At 30.8% G+C, this 16,470-nt stretch overlaps 1 protein-coding gene across 1 annotated transcript; it reads left to right on the top strand.

The window, feature by feature from the left end:
- Positions 1-2,073: 2,073 nt before the first annotated feature.
- LOC127736822 (uncharacterized) lies at positions 2,074-15,895 on the top strand. Its single transcript, XM_052247412.1, has 7 exons — positions 2,074-2,077; positions 3,361-3,465; positions 5,871-5,972; positions 8,115-8,159; positions 8,597-8,650; positions 11,019-11,078; positions 15,679-15,895. Exons 1-7 carry the CDS (start codon positions 2,074-2,076, stop codon positions 15,783-15,785), a joined length of 477 nt encoding a protein of 158 aa, XP_052103372.1. The 3' UTR covers positions 15,786-15,895.
- Positions 15,896-16,470: the final 575 nt, after the last annotated feature.

Below are 16,470 nucleotides of genomic sequence, written 5' to 3' on the forward strand. Positions count from 1 at the left end.
ACCATATTATTGATATTCATGTCAATACTGAAGTGCTGACTATTGGGCTGGTGATACCCTCGGGGACGAAACGTCCACCAGCAGCGGCATCGACCCAGTGGTATAAATAGATATCAAAGGTACCAGGATAATAATTTAATACGCAAGACGACGCGCGTTTCGTCTACATAAGACTCATCAGTGACGCTCAGATCAAAATAGTTATAAAGCCAAACAAGTACAAAGTTAAAGAGCATTGAGGACACTTTTTCTTAATAGCTGTTTTTTAAAAATTCATAGACAGATAGATACTTTATTCTCTAAAAACTAGATACAAGTTTACAGAGAAACATACAAAAAAAATACAAATACAATAGTTGAGGTAAACAAATGTAGGAAGATATTGTAAAATGAAGTACAAAATGACGATGGCATACATGTTTAGTAACATTTATAATAAAATGTTAAACTAAATAGAAAGAAATCAGTACGATGCTTATGCGTTTACATTTACACGGAAGGAACTTATTTTTTATTAATACACTTAATACATATACACAGTTTTCTTAAAACTGATTGCTTTTAAGTATTGAACGGTGAGCAAATAGGCCTAGAGAAAGATATATTGCAGTGTAGTCAGAATGTTTGACTAAACATATCTTTACTACTAAATCTTCTGCAGTAAAAGACGACATTCCGTAAATATTGTGAAGAGGCAAAAACATTCTAAAGATTTTTTGCAAAACTTTGAATCCCCCTCTTTTGTAGTAACATCAAAACGTTTAGTATTTCTACAATAAATACTGCTATTATCCATGCGCAGTTATAAGATCAGCTCAATCAACTAATTTAAAAGAGGTTTTCTTATCACAAATTGTTTAAAAATACAATTGTGACTTTGTAAAGAACTGTGGTTCTTAGTGATTAGTTTTGTTATAACTATCAGTAATACATTGATTGCAATGAATTATCGTGATTTTCAAATGTAATCAAAACCGATAATTTCACATGTGAAATAAACTCCGGGTTATTTCACTCCTCTGACGTCAATACAACAATAGATGATATCAAGACGTCGTCGATGACGTCCCATCAAAACAAATTGTGAATACGTAGAAAAAGATATAGTTGCTTATATTTTCTACTTTAATTTCATTTAAAAAGCCCATTGTCAATGTTATAAAAAGACTAACTAATCAAAGTATTCAAGTATAGAAAAATATTCAACTTGTGACCAACAACACTGATAATTTACTCATAAATGCGAGAATTAATGTGTTGTCCGCACACCTATAAGTATTAACACTATTTTGTGTATTTTCCTGTTGTCTTTTTTGTGACAATTGTTTATATTATGTTACTGGCTTGAGATGGAAAATGATCACTTATAACTATTGGCACACGTGCCAGTGTTATTGTAATTATCTACAACTTATTGGTCTTGCAAACTCGAGGAAGTTTGTCGGCCCCATCTAAATATTATCAATTAATACAAATGTTTATGATGTATAAAACGAGGATCGATCATATTAATTTTGTCTAAACTTTCTCGTTTCTTTTTTTAGCTTTAGCACCTGACATAAATCTCGAAGGAAGGCTTATAGCAAACAATGATTCAAAGGTTTTACAATTAAGTTGTTCAACGAACATTGCGGTTCAGCTATGTACCGTTGAGTTCCTTATAGATAACAAGACACACGATAATATGCGATATTTTGACAACAACTGTTATCATACAATGTGGATATGCTCTCCCAAAGTATGCACGTGTTCTGGAGACTGCAAGTCATTCACATTGAACGTAACAGTAACACAAGATATGATGAACTATATATATAGTTGTGCATCAAGAATTGAAAACGAAGGAGTCCATTACTCGGCAAATATATCAGTCATACAAGATGGCAATGGTGGTAAGGTTTAATATTCATTTTAATTACATTATATTTATTAGGATATGTAAAATCAGAAACACGTAACAATGCATCGACATCTAATCCACACATCAAAGTACTTTAGTTGATTGATAAACAAATTCAAATATCGGTATTTGACTTGATATTATTGTCATTGAAAATTTCTAATGTTATTATAATGCGTATTATAAGGTTCATATTACCAGTAAAAAAATACCAGAGTGTTCTTATGTCAATGATGATTATTTGCTGTGGTTCTTTCACACAATGATTTTTACAGAAAATATGAAAATAAGAAGATGTGATATGATTGCCAATGAGACAACTCTCCACAACAGACAACATAACACAGACATTTACAACAATAGGTCACGTACGGCCTTCAACAATTAGCACAGCCGATACCGCATAGCCAGCTATAAAAGGTCCCGTGATGTAAAATGTAAAACAATTCACACGACAAAATTAACAGTCTAATTTATGTACAAAATAATAATTGAAAAACAAATATGTTACACGGCAAAAAATGACAAGCCTAAAAGCTGAAGTTTATACATACATTGTCAGTAAACGGTTATAATATTTCAGCCAATTCCAAAACCTTGAACTGATATCACACTGATTCTTCTTTTGCTAAATAAACATGCTGACAATGTTAGTCACCACACAAATTAAAATCATAATCTTTAATATATCAACATAAAGATCAAGTGTCGACTAGAGGTGATAGGAAATATGTTTAATATTTTAAAGCTAAGCTATAAATGTTTTGTTCCAGCATCAATGTGTTTTTTTCGTTTCTCATGGTTGTTACTGTCTTTTTAGTACTAGCTGACTATGTGGTATGTAGGTTAACCATAATTACGTATACCGTCTTCATTGCAACATTAATGAATAGCTGTTTCATTGGCAATCATACCTCATTTCCTTATTTCAATATTCAGAACAATCAATACACTGAAAGCTTTACAGACATCTTGCATGAAAGCAATACATTTTGATCTAAGTTATTTATTTAAGTCTTTCAATAAATTTTCAGATCTTTCCACTGCGGTAAACTTAAGTACTATGAAGTCAATGAAGATCTCTTCAGACTATGTTCAGACTTTTCAGTATTTGTTATTTACTTCTTTTCACTAACATCGTACTGAATTGTCTGAAAAACAACTGAACAGTATTTTATGAACTACTAGCGAATTGTCTGAACATCAATGAATTTACTGCAGTGAATAAGTCTAAAAACTAAAAAAAACTGAATGTACTGTTCACACTTTTAAGATGATGTCACGATCAAAATGAACGTTTCAGATTTCAATTGGTTTACAAGTGTATATTTTCAAGTAGGTGTTTCTTCCCATATGAAGCTCGTTAAAACATTCTCATGCTTTAATTATGTGAAACTAAATATTTTAGAGTCATGGATCGATAATATTCTGAAATTATTCAATTTCTTTTGTGATCAAAGGTTCGACTATTTTCAAGAAGATTGTTGTTCCTAGTAATATAGTGAGTCCACCACAGCAAGCAACTACTCTCTCTCCGGAAATTACTACGATTGCATATTTTTCAGGTATTAAATATTATATATTTATATTATACATATATAGGTATTTGACCATATATTATGGTCGGACAATATAAAATTTATTCGTACGAGCTTAAAGAAACAGGACAAAATGCTAAACTCACCGAGCTTTTCTCTTGCATCGTTACATGAACATACTAATTTACATTTTGGTAAGTTGAACACATATTTTTGATATCCTGCAAAAAGTAAAACAACAAAAAAACCAAACTCCGAGGAAATTTCAAAACAGAAAATCCCTAATCAAATGACAACATTAAAAACTCAAAGGCTTCAAATGGATAACAACTGTAATATTCCTGACCGGGTACAGGCATTTTCTTATGTAGAAAAAGGTGGATTAAACCTGGTTTTATAGCAAGCTTAACCTCTCACTTGTATGACAGTCGCAAGGAATTCCATTATATTGAAAATAATGTGTGAACAAAATAAACAGACAATGGTTTACTTTTGCAAATTGTGATTTGGATGGAGAGTTGTCTCATTAGCACTCATACTACATCTTCTTATATATAATAAAAGGTAAAAATGTCAACAATAGGAGAACAGCAGCCAACATGGTGTTAAAATCTTAATCACTTTAAAATTAAAAAAAATATGTCAACAAAGAAAAACAAAGGCATATAGACACATACGAAAAAATGAAAGACAAGAATACGAACATTTACCATAGAACAATAGCATAATGACGGGATGTATAGGAACCGAGCCAAGTCAAAAGGATATTACTAAAATTAGACTAAACAGTAAAGGAAATAATTAACAAAGACAAATAAAAGAACACTGAAACACTTAATTAAGATGATAAACAACGTCAGTACCTAGAATCTATACTTTAAGACCATCGTGTATTATTTGTAAAGTTGATACGGAATACTTATAAACACGGTCTTGGTATCTTCACGAAGACTTTGTTTTTAGGGAAAAGGCCGAGACGTTCTTTGAAATAGCCCTGGTTCATCAATTCTTTGCTCAAACACTAGTGACGTATTATAAAGTCTGAATAGCAGCTGCGAGGTCTAGAAAACCGAATGAGTTAGGAAATGTATATCCCATATGCAGATGAATATAAAAAAGAAGATGTGGTATGATTACTAATGAGACAACTCTCCACAAGAGACCAAATGACACAGAAATAAACAGCTATAGATCACCGTACGGACTTCAGCAATGAACAAAGACCATACCGCATAGTCATCTATAAAAGGCCCCGAAATCACAAATGTAAAACAATTCAAACGAGAAAACTAACGGCCTAATTAATGTACAAAAAATGAACAAAAAAAAATATGTAACACCGCAACAAACGACAACCACTGAACTACAGGCTTCTGACTTAGGACGGGCACATACATACAGAATGGGGCGGTGTTAAACATGTTAGCGGGATCCCAGTTGGTATATTATTACTAAGGTGGGAGAAATTGATAATTTGCAAATTAGAATCATCTCATGTGTCTTAGATACTGGTACTGAGATGACCGATTATGCCAAATTCAAGGCATAAGTCTAAAATGAGTCAGAGGAAGCCTTGAAGGTTATTTCTTTAATTTCTAGTTTTAGCAAAAATAACCTTTGCACTTTTACATAATTTTGTTTAATTCGCCAAATCTGAATATATAATTTATCATATTTAATTTCATTGTTCACTCCCGGAAATTAATGCTTTTTGTCGCATTTCTATTGTAAAGGAATTCCTAGCATTCACAGAGTACTGATGTACGCCTTTGTAAATATGTCGAATTTCTGCATTTGTTTTTTACTTGTAGAAAAAAACAAAAATAATAAACGCGAACCGCACTAATTGAATTGAATTGAACGGTAGCATAAACAGTAATATAAAAAAATATCTTTCGTTCAATACTGCAACAGGAACACCGTACACTTGTTTGTATATTACCAGTAATTTTTCTACAATGATTGTTGATTTCAAGATAACAGAGAAGTAATGAATACCTAATATAACTGCAGAAATAATAATATTAAGTACACCAATGCCACCAAACAACCAAGATTGAAAAAACGTTTTCTAGCTGACTAGTCTTTCAGCTCGTTGCAACAGTCTTCAATGTTTTACAACGTCTATTAAGTACCTAGTCTTAAGTTAATCCACGTGACTTGAATCGGTTTCAGAAAAAAAAACAAACTCAATATTAATTTAGTTATTAGAATTACGTTGTTGGAACAGCATTACAAGCTCATAGTACAAGCAAAAATGATGTTTTACGAAGAACTGATACTATTTGATGAAATATCTCAATGCTGTCACATGTGTTGTTTAGTTCCAGATCGTAAATTATCTCATATGCTTCACATTAAATACGATATAGAACTGAAGACACACATTCCAGTGCAAACAAGGTCATAAATATATTTTTGATTTTTTTTAGTGCCATTGATCATTGTTGGTGCTGTGTCATTTCTGTTGTGCCTATTGTTCGTGATTGTACTGTCAATAATCTGCAGGAAAATATATTGCAATAGAAAATCAGGTAAATGTAGATTGAAAAAATGTGAAAACATATTTAAAATAGCTGATTTTGTGAGATAGACGAAATTGACCTTATTGAATTTTTATGTCCCAAAACAGGCAGATCGAACGTATTTTGACTTTATTTACTGACTACTTGCGTTTTGGGATTAATTATAAGTAGACTCAAAGAAATTCTGTTTGTTAATAAACAATAATTTTACCTGGCGTAGCCGTGCGTAAAATGTGTTTCGGCAATTTTCTTCGAATAATGACTTGCTTAATGTAATGAAACGTTTGATTTATAATCTTTTTTTCTTTCTCCGGTATGGGGCTATTCAAAAATAATTCATCTACTCTATATATGGAAAATTTTGTGCAAATATAAGAAGTTGCAATTTTTACCTTTTTATACCTACAGTTTCATTGATAAAAAATAATATCGACACGTCCAGTTTGAAGGTCATTTAAGTAATTCATGCATGTCCTGATTTCATCAATATCCGTGCATGAAAAAAACCCTAATAATAACTTTTTCCAATCAAATTGTATAAGATTCAATAAGAATGACCAGTCCACATCATAATTAGTAATAGGGGTAAAATAAGTAGGGGAAAAATGACAGATCTTCGAAGTTTATTTTTTGCAATAACGAATAATTGTGTCAACCAAAAGTTTTGCTATAATTTCAAAAACATGTCGTTCTGTATTGGTAATGTTTTCGGATCTTTTATTTTCGTATTTAAGGCAAAAGAAAGTTTGGGCGTCAAAAGTCTACATAGTTATTGACTTTCTAAAACAAAAGACCCTTTTAAAACAGTTAATGTTTCACAAATGATACATGGATACAGAGCGAAATCATTTCTTAAATGACTGAAAAAATTCATTCCGATTGGGGTAGTGGTATAGTCATAAAGTAGGTTAAAGTGAACCCTGGTATAGCAAACATCGATGACCCTTAAAAAATGATATCACACACTATAGTTGTTATTGTTAATGTTTTATGAACTCAATTATCACCTGATACTTGACAGCCGCCTGTCTAGTCAGTTATTCAAGCTATGAATTGTCCGTGTTTGATAAAAAAGATAAACTAACCATCAGTAAATGATAGATAATAACAGCAACTGTACATCGCGGAAACAGAAGCTAAAAATACTAAAACTGATTGCATGAAATCAAGCCGGCATTCACTCTCAAATCGTAAACCTATTTCTCTGATGTCGGTCTATTGTTTAAATTGTAGATTATTTTTTGATAATCAATTGACCACTGTGTTAACTTTAGTTAACTAATACTGTAACTTTTATACTTTTTACTTATGAGTTTTAATCTACTCAGAAACGAGTTTCACATTATGAATTTGATAATTTCTTCACGCAATGAAGCATATCACTTGACCACGTGTGCTGATTTGAATTAAGATAAAAATAATACTGTTAAAGCGTTTGGTTGTCAATACCTCCTAAAAAACTAGATTTCCATCTCATTAATAATTTGCTTCTGTAGTTTATTATGTCTTGGTTTTTCATGTTGTTCTTTCAATTGTCAGATGATTTATTTTCTTTTGGGTGTTATTTATACTCATTTATATACTACAGACAGATGATAACGTTCGACATTTGAACATGTTGGACGTTCTTAAGTAAAATTAGATAGCAATAACAGAATAATGAATTACAACGAAACAAGAGTGAAAAGTATGAATCATATTTTACCTGTAATCATAAATATACTAGTTTCAACTAGTAATAAAACTCCAAAGTGGTAAAAGATATTATACATATATGTTGTAACTGCAATTAACATTTTGTCGTTTCCACTGTGACAATGTATAAAGATCTGATAAAAAATTAATATTTGATATCAGTAATACAAAATGAAATGAAAAATGAACTAGCCAAATGTTCTTAAGCTTTTAAAGAATAAGATATAGGTTCTGATTCAACAAGTATTTACCAGATACAAAAGACAAGGATGTAAACAAATATAGATCATTCTATCTGCTTCCTTAATGAGGCAAATCCATAACCTATATCTTTCCTTGCAAAACTATAATTATTTTATTTATGTTATTAATTTTGTGGGTTGTTTTGATTTGAAATGCATAACACACTTTATGTTATCATACCTAACTTATATCTCTTTTATTTTTCTAATCTAGAGCAGAAAAAGAATTCTTCAACAGTAGACGATTTGGCAAAATTAGGTAGATAGCTCTTTATATTTTGTTTTCAATGTGTTCTTAAAATCATACATAGGATTTGATAAGATAATATATATAAATAAACTCATTATGAATAACAGGATAACAACTTTGTACGCAAGACGAGCGTGTTGTCTACATCAGTCACGGTCGAAGAAAACATGTTTAAAAGGCCATATAAAGTACAAAATTGTAGAACATCGAGTAATCAACATTCCGAAAAGTTTTACCAACTACAGATATTATGAAACAGTATGATAGATTAGTTTTACAACAATGAAGTACAATCCGAATGTTCCGTGTATTCACATGTTTTGAAGATTTGTTTCACTTCATAATAGAATATTGCAGTTAAATCACATTTTAATTGGTGGACATAGATAGTACTGTTACCCACATATAATCAAGCAATTAAGATGTAATTTTTACTGTATTTGTAGCTGGTTTTCCGCAACCAATGACTTCCCACAACGCTCCAAGAAAATGGAATCAATGTATGTTAAAATATAAGATAATGAGTATTCTTTCATTGTGTAAAAATTTATTCATTGCATTATTATTACTCGTTATCATGAATGTTTTTACAATCTATAGATACAATGACAAGTTTCTAACATTTCTTAAGTTCTGTCTGAAACTGTCAGGAGAAGTGTCCTAAAAGATTCTCTTGACCTCTTCATGACAGAAGCGACTCTAACCTGATTTATAACGTCTGAAATTTCGACAGTTCGACCATAGAATAGTTTCGGACAGTTCTATCATAAACAAGTCGTGACATTTCTATTTTTCAATCAGAAATATATGGGCAGCTATTTACTAAGATTTCGTCTTCTTAAATTGATTTCATTAATCATCATAGAAAATTCAATTTTACCTATCTATTTTTTTAAATCATTCTTATTATATTTTTTTTTCATTTTTCTTGTATATTCTATATCTTTGTTGATATTCATGATTAATTATTTAGTATTATTTGTTCTTAATTGATATCATTTTTGAGGTTTTTGGCAAAATGAACAGCTTTTCAGCGATACATATGTCGTGAAACCTGAATAAAAAACATAGCACCCCCTCTACTTTATAAAGTGTCATATATTACCAACAAATCAATCCTTTGACAAGTTATTTTCATACACCGTAAGAATTCAGTCATTTACTTTCTTCCTTCCGGGTCTTCAAATGCATAAACAGTAGCAATTATAATGAATTCAACTGGACAGTGATTACTACCTTATATTACTAGATTAATGAACTTTATTGTACCTTGAAATTGAGCCATTTGTCATTCTCACACCTTAAGAAATTTCCCATATCAACGTGATCCATGAAATAGGATAGAAAAGCATGAACATATTTGCACAAAATTATATTTATTTTACAATAATTAAGGCAGATAACTCAGTTTTTTAGATTTGTCCTATCGTATATAACACCTAGAGTTGCCAGGATTACTCGAAGTTTGAACTTTCTACTTCCAGTCTTCCATTTTGTCAATCCTGACACCCCGCGTTGTTTTATTCGACATGTTACACCTACAATTATGCATTATTACTATGCTTTGTCTGAGTAGAACTTCCTTAAAATATGTTCTCAATATACACATCATTATATTCCGACTCATGCAAGTCGACTTGGTACTCGATGTCTTATACTGCCATCGTAGCGCAGTATAATATTACAGCACAATTATTCAAATTCAATCAATCATATCTCAGTTTAATAAATTGTTCTGTTGACCTCCAAACACTTATTTTATCTAAGTACGTGAATGAATGATTATCGACTAATAAAGTAAATAAATGAATATATAGATAAATAAAAAAAAAATAAAAATAAATAAATAAATAAATAAATAAATAAATACATTAATAAATAAATATATTAATTAATTAATAAATAAATACATATATACATAAATACATAAATAAAGTAAATGATTCATGATTTAGGTATAACTGTTTTGTTCGTAATTAAGTGTTGAGAAAAGACGACTGAACCCGACACTACATAAGTTCTTCAGTCACTAAAACCAATTGACTTACTGATACGATGTATTAATGAGCGACAAGTTTTAGCAAACTTAGATCTTTTGATAGCAATACAGTCGTCCGATCTGTAATTTTGTCCTATTGTGTCCCATTACGAAATGTGTAAATTATTCCAATAGCGGGTCATGCATGCAAAGAAGAAGACATTTACCCTGTAAACGTATTCGTATCTGTTCTCGCTTATTTTCACGCGAATCATGCTGTTTAAGTTTGTTTGCTACCTTGGTTTATTTCTTTTCATTACATTTACGAGATGATGACGAAGCTGATGACGCTGGTGAACTACTATCGCCGGTATTCATGACAATGACGTCTTTTTCTCTCTCAAAGGTTCAATGGGGTTTATATTCAACTATGATGCAGTCGTAGAATTTTGGTAAACATAAGGAACCTGTGATTTAATCTATCAACAATTTTCAACATATCCCCCTTCGATTGAAACATTTCAGTTTATATGACCAATAACGACATTCTTAAAACTTTGGATTTGTATTATCCACTCGTATAAGGAGCTGTATCATTTCAATCTTAATATAACTATACTTTGACCTAATGTCCAAAACATGACATTCCTTGATTAAACTGTAAGGTTTTCGGAGGGAAAAACGTGCATGTGGACTAATCGAAGATCATGTTAATACTTAGCATGCCTTTTTTTTCTGAAGAGGATTTAAATAGCATTAAATGAATTCAGAAATAGAACTACCATGATTAGTAGAAAATGGCTTTTAATTATGTTGATTTTTTATTGTATTTAGGGATGTAACAATGATATCTTTGTATCTTTTTGTGATTACTAAATTGATATTTTTAGCTTCGCCAACGCTAGAATGTTCACCGAAGCAAGACACAGTCGTGTATTCAAGAAACAATGGTAGGCAATTAAAATCATAATAATTTAGAATGATTATTTTCTAAGAATTTTACCGTCATAAGGTAGAATTGCGAATTAGAAGAATAAAAACAAAATAGTGCAGAATACCGTAAGAGACAAATTAAAGCAATGAGAGAGCAATGAGATGGATAAACAAACAAAGCGTAATGAACAGTTTTATGCAAAACATGCTTCCAAATTATTTATACTGTAAGTATGAAAAGTAAACGTTTAACATGAAATATAGCATATTGAAAGACATGTTACATTAATGAATTATTAAGATACCTAGCATCTTCTACAGACATAGTGATATATTACAGAAACAGTGATGGTCTTAATTTTAAGTTAAAAGTAAAAATTGTATCTGGTACACTAAGCAATATGAATTGAGATTGTCAGATAGAATTAAAAATTAAAAAGATAAAAAAACTGAGAAAAAAGAAAAAAGTTCAAATTTGATACAAGTTTGAAAGATACCTTGTTAAATATGTTTTATACACAGGTCAAACAAGTGCTCTTAACTATCTATAGCAGCATAACATGCACTTATATTTGAACTTTCTTTCCGATTTCGTTCTGTGTCGTACCCAGCATCATCTTAAGGCCCATGAATTTTTCCACCTGATTTTTACAAATGGCTTGATGATATTATAATTCAAAACATTGTTGTGACGTCAATCTATTGTTGTGCCCGTTCTTTATGTCAGTGATCGGACTGTCATTTACCTGTTAGAAACCATTATGTTTCCTTTAGCTGTCTAATATTTTTAAGAATAGCCCTCGTCTTTCTTAAAAATATTGGACAGCTGAAGGTAGCATAATTGATTCTTACAGGTAAATGATAGTTCAAGAACTGAAAAAAAACCCAATCAATTCCTACTATATTTTTCTTCATTCGAAAAAAAGATACGACCAAAGAACAATTGACAATTACACAATAAAACATTTTATTAAAGTCTCCTTCCAATACAATAATTTTGTCACTCATCTAGACGGTTTCTTGAGAGAAGAAAAACCACTTTCAAATTGATTTTAACACTACCAATACTTGTATCACTACCATTTTTTTCATGTTTTGGGTTGTCTCGTTTAGCACCAATTTTGTTGATAATGCTTGTTGTAAGTCTTGTTTCTGTTGCTTTTAGGTATTTCCTTTTTCAAAAGATTTATCCTCGTCCGTCTTTGGATATCAAAATCGACCTCTGGTGTTGCTCTTATTCTTCCTAACATCATTTTCAGCTACAATTAGAATAGAAAAATAAAGTAATGCTTTAAACCTCACCCTGTGTACAAAGTGCAAATCGAGAACTTGCTTCATGAACTAGGGGACTACAATAGTTTTTAAAATATTCAGGTGTCGGCGTTGATTTACAAGTTTTATTTAAACCTAATATTATTGCATGAATAAGAAGATAATGCAACACTTCGCTTATCAACGACGATGAATGTGCGAAGCAGAATAAAGGAACACGTTACCGCAGGTTATCTGTTAAACAAACCATCTGCCCGATTCGCACTTTGTACGTAGTGATTATTTCTTTAAACCGTTGTACTCTCTTGAAATTAATTAAACGTAGGTGCTAGATTTAATCATATGTTAATACATAATAAAACTATATAGTTTAAATAAGTTTTAGACAATTTGTGATTGTGTTATATAAATTTGAACATAAAACCCTTTCCTGCATTGAAATGATTGAAAAAGGGGGATTGATAAAAGTATTTTTACTATATGTTACATCAAAATACGAATTCAATTGTTTCTTTCCAATTTAGTTTCCAAATAGTTTCAGACACTAATTTAGTTTAGATCTCAGAGGTAAAATTGATTAAGGCCAATTATTATACGTTAAGAACAGAACAAAGATGTGTACACCTGCAATGTTTTTTTATGAAAGAAAATAAGAAAGCGTTTTTTGCAAGGGAAAATCGAAAGACAAAATTATGTTTCGGTAACATTAAAATAAAAAAATACACAAAGCACATCAATACTGAAATATACGAAAAAAGAGCGACACGACCTTGCAGAAAAATAAAAACTGAGAAAGGGGGGATATTCAGGTGTAACCGTTTGGGTAAACAATAACCGTCTCTTGCCACACAACCACCGAGATAAATTGTGGTGAACGAGGAAGGAAAGAGGGGGACTGCGTCATACTGTCATACGATAAAATATGTAAATACATATATTTTTTCATGCATAGTAGGTGAACAAGTCTGATCGATTTATTGATCTCCGGACATTTCGTGGCGATGAAATTAGATATTATAACTATATTAATTTATTCTTACAAATAAAAGATATGATATTTGGATCATAATTCTCTTCAATTTCATTGAAATTATATAATATGGGAAAATTCCGATGAACAACGAAAAAAATTAAAATTGATTGCACGTTGTTATCTCTTGAACTTCATTTGTTCTCATTTATTATATATTTGAAATAAAATCGACTGCGGTGCACTCGATATGGTTGAACCTTTTTCTTCAACATGAACCTGTCTTCACATGTTTTTCAATCACCTAATAAGAATTAAATCCAAAAAGAAATAAGGAACTAGTCTGATAGGAGAGGAATACATTTTGAATATATTATATATAAAACTTACCATTATTAGCTGCTATAACTATTATATATCCTCTTTGTAATCCGCATTGAAATCGAATATATCTGAAAACACAGTCGATATTAATCCAAAGAATGAAACAACACAATCACGAATGATGACATCACTTTCTTCGTCTTTTGCACTAAGAATATACTGTCATCGTCTTCGTCCATTTTGAAACACCAAACGCATGTACAGGTATTCACGGAAAATATATATAGTAGTCGTAGCGCACGCAAAAATCATGATACGCATACGCTGTGCCTTCATGTACATGTAGCAATACATGTTGTTTACCTTCAACTGTACTTTATTTTTGTCTATTGTTTAAGTTGAGGTAATGTTTGAAGAGGCCAACATGTAGGATAAATTTTTATCTTTTTTTTTATAATGTTTTGATAATACAAGTCTCTAGTAATACAATTGTTGCAAATTTGCATATTGTAGTTACTTTGTTAACTACATACATGTTCCCATATAATTAATTTGCTTGTGACCACGGTTTATTTGGTTGTCAACATAAAATTTTTGAGGAATTAAAATCCACTCTGTACACTTTGAATGTCGATGTGTCTGTTGTAAAACTCAAGATGCGACAGTTAAACATTACATGTATTCAAATATTGGTGCATACATTACAGGAGACGTTTACCCTTCATACACATGTTGGCCAAGTATCAGAATTTTCAGATTGTGTAAAATGAAAGTTTTGATTGCATTGCAAATGATAAATATATAGAAAAGCATGCTGATTTTGCTCCGTTATTTTTATCTTGGTTTACAAATTTGATGTGCGAGTTTTGAACATAGGTCAAATACTGTTACATACATTCTATAACTGTTGCAATAAAACCAAATAAATGTGTACTTTAATGTATTGACATATAAAAGTATGTTAAACATAAATTAAAAGTAACTTTAAATGTATTTTTGTCATTATTAAAGGAAGAGAAGAATGCTTAAGAAACCTTAATCAAGATTTAAACACTGAAAAACTTAATTAGCAGGTGCCACTTTTGAAGCAGGGTCGGATATACCTCGGTACTTTCCGTCTCTTTCCATACACAATAGTTACAGGTTCTCCACATGTTGCACTCGTCGTTTTTCTCATGGTGCATCTCAGTTGACGAAGTCTGAATTGAGAGGAGGTGGCCGGGATAATGGTCACGACAATTGGATCATATTCATAGTTATTTCATACATAAATATTTCATAACGATCAACACATTTGTGATGGTGTCTGTGAAGTTTTCAAAGGGATGACTTCATTTTTGCAACTTGGAAAACCTTGTATCAATATCGTTTCAATCTAGAGTTATTTACTCAATATGAAGACACTCCTAGATCGTTGATACACAGAATAAAAACTCGGAAATGGAAGTTCGATATAGTCACCAAAATATAGATTATCTAGCAATGAGCCATTATCTGTATAGTGTAACTTGTAAACGGTACTTAAAATCTTAATATAATAACCACGATGTATATGAACGAAATTCCGGCTTTTTAGATAAGAACATTATTCTGAAATAGTCGAACAGTAAGAGAAAGTGCCTTGTTTACACAATCTTTCGTGTAATAATTCGTCGACAACGTTAATCCGTCTGTAAAGGGATTTCTGTTTGCAAAACGTTTATTTCTTGAATTTACCCTCTTCATGCTCGCTACATGCGATTTATCAAATACTCAGTTGGTACTCATAAAAAATTAGCTTTTGTAGTGTACTTACTCCGAGAAAGTAAAGACGAATAAACTAGAAATCTCATTAAACAAGTTTATATATTTTATTGCTCAAACTTGTTTGAACCTGTCCATACTCAAGTTTTAGAAGTTGTGTTTTTTTAATTAAGGTTTTTACTGTTTTACAAGTTCTTATTTCAATGAAGGATGTGTCGTGTGAAAAATTTCAGGGCTTCATTTTTCAATATATTTGACAAATTTTCTTTTTTTAGCAAAACACTCATGCACTGTTTATTTCTTTTCAGAAAACAGATCTACAATCAGTACAATCAGTGGTTCTTTGCATAGTTTTGAAGACATCATATTGTTAAAGCCAAATACATTATCCAGGAATGACAGCAGTTATGCATAAGATTTTTAAAAAATATATTCATATACATGTATTTGATAACAGCTGTTGAACGTTTACTTTCCCTTTAAAAATGTATGTTGCATAGTGTATGGTGTAAGGTGTATGACGAATATGAGCTGTAATTGGGGAAATATTAATTCACATTGTAAATGGTTCTGGCTATTTGATTAGATGAAATTGAAATTTGCTTGATGTCTCATCATTATTAATTTTCATACTAGAATTGATTTACTGTTTGATGATTAAAGTCGTTTATAAGATGTTTACGTATATAATTGTTGTATGTTATTTAATGTGTTTTTTTTATCGTTTATAACACTTAAATGTTAAGTAAAAGAGATCATATAATTTCATTCTGGTTAATTTCCATTTTTGTCACCTCATTACTATACACTTTTTTAAATTGGTCCAATGAAATGAGTTGATCTTCTTTTGCATTTGCGTTTTGCTCATTGATTTTTTTAACCAACCTCTTGATATGTAACAGTATTGTCAAGTCGAGGTGTTGCAAGATAATTTTTTTGTATTGCATTTTTGTTGTTAATGTTACCTCATCAAAACTATATGTTTTTGTTACTGTGTAGAAATAGGATATTCCTTTTAAAAAGGAATGAATTAATAATGACACTTTTCAGTGATTATCTTCTGTCCTTTAACAAAATATTTATTATCTTTCCTCAATCAT

This window comes from Mytilus californianus, unplaced genomic scaffold, assembly GCF_021869535.1.
Source record: "Mytilus californianus isolate M0D057914Y unplaced genomic scaffold, xbMytCali1.0.p SCAF_38, whole genome shotgun sequence".
NCBI classification, from domain to species: domain Eukaryota; kingdom Metazoa; phylum Mollusca; class Bivalvia; order Mytilida; family Mytilidae; genus Mytilus; species Mytilus californianus.

What these genes read in the sequence shown, in the direction of transcription:
- LOC127736822 (XM_052247412.1), top strand. An exon ending in TACGATTGCATATTTTTCAG is followed by an intron (nt 3,466 to 5,870) that starts GTATTAAATATT and finishes GATTTTTTTTAG; the next exon opens with TGCCATTGATCATTGTTGGT. An exon ending in TCCAAGAAAATGGAATCAAT is followed by an intron (nt 8,651 to 11,018) that starts GTATGTTAAAAT and finishes TGATATTTTTAG; the next exon opens with CTTCGCCAACGCTAGAATGT.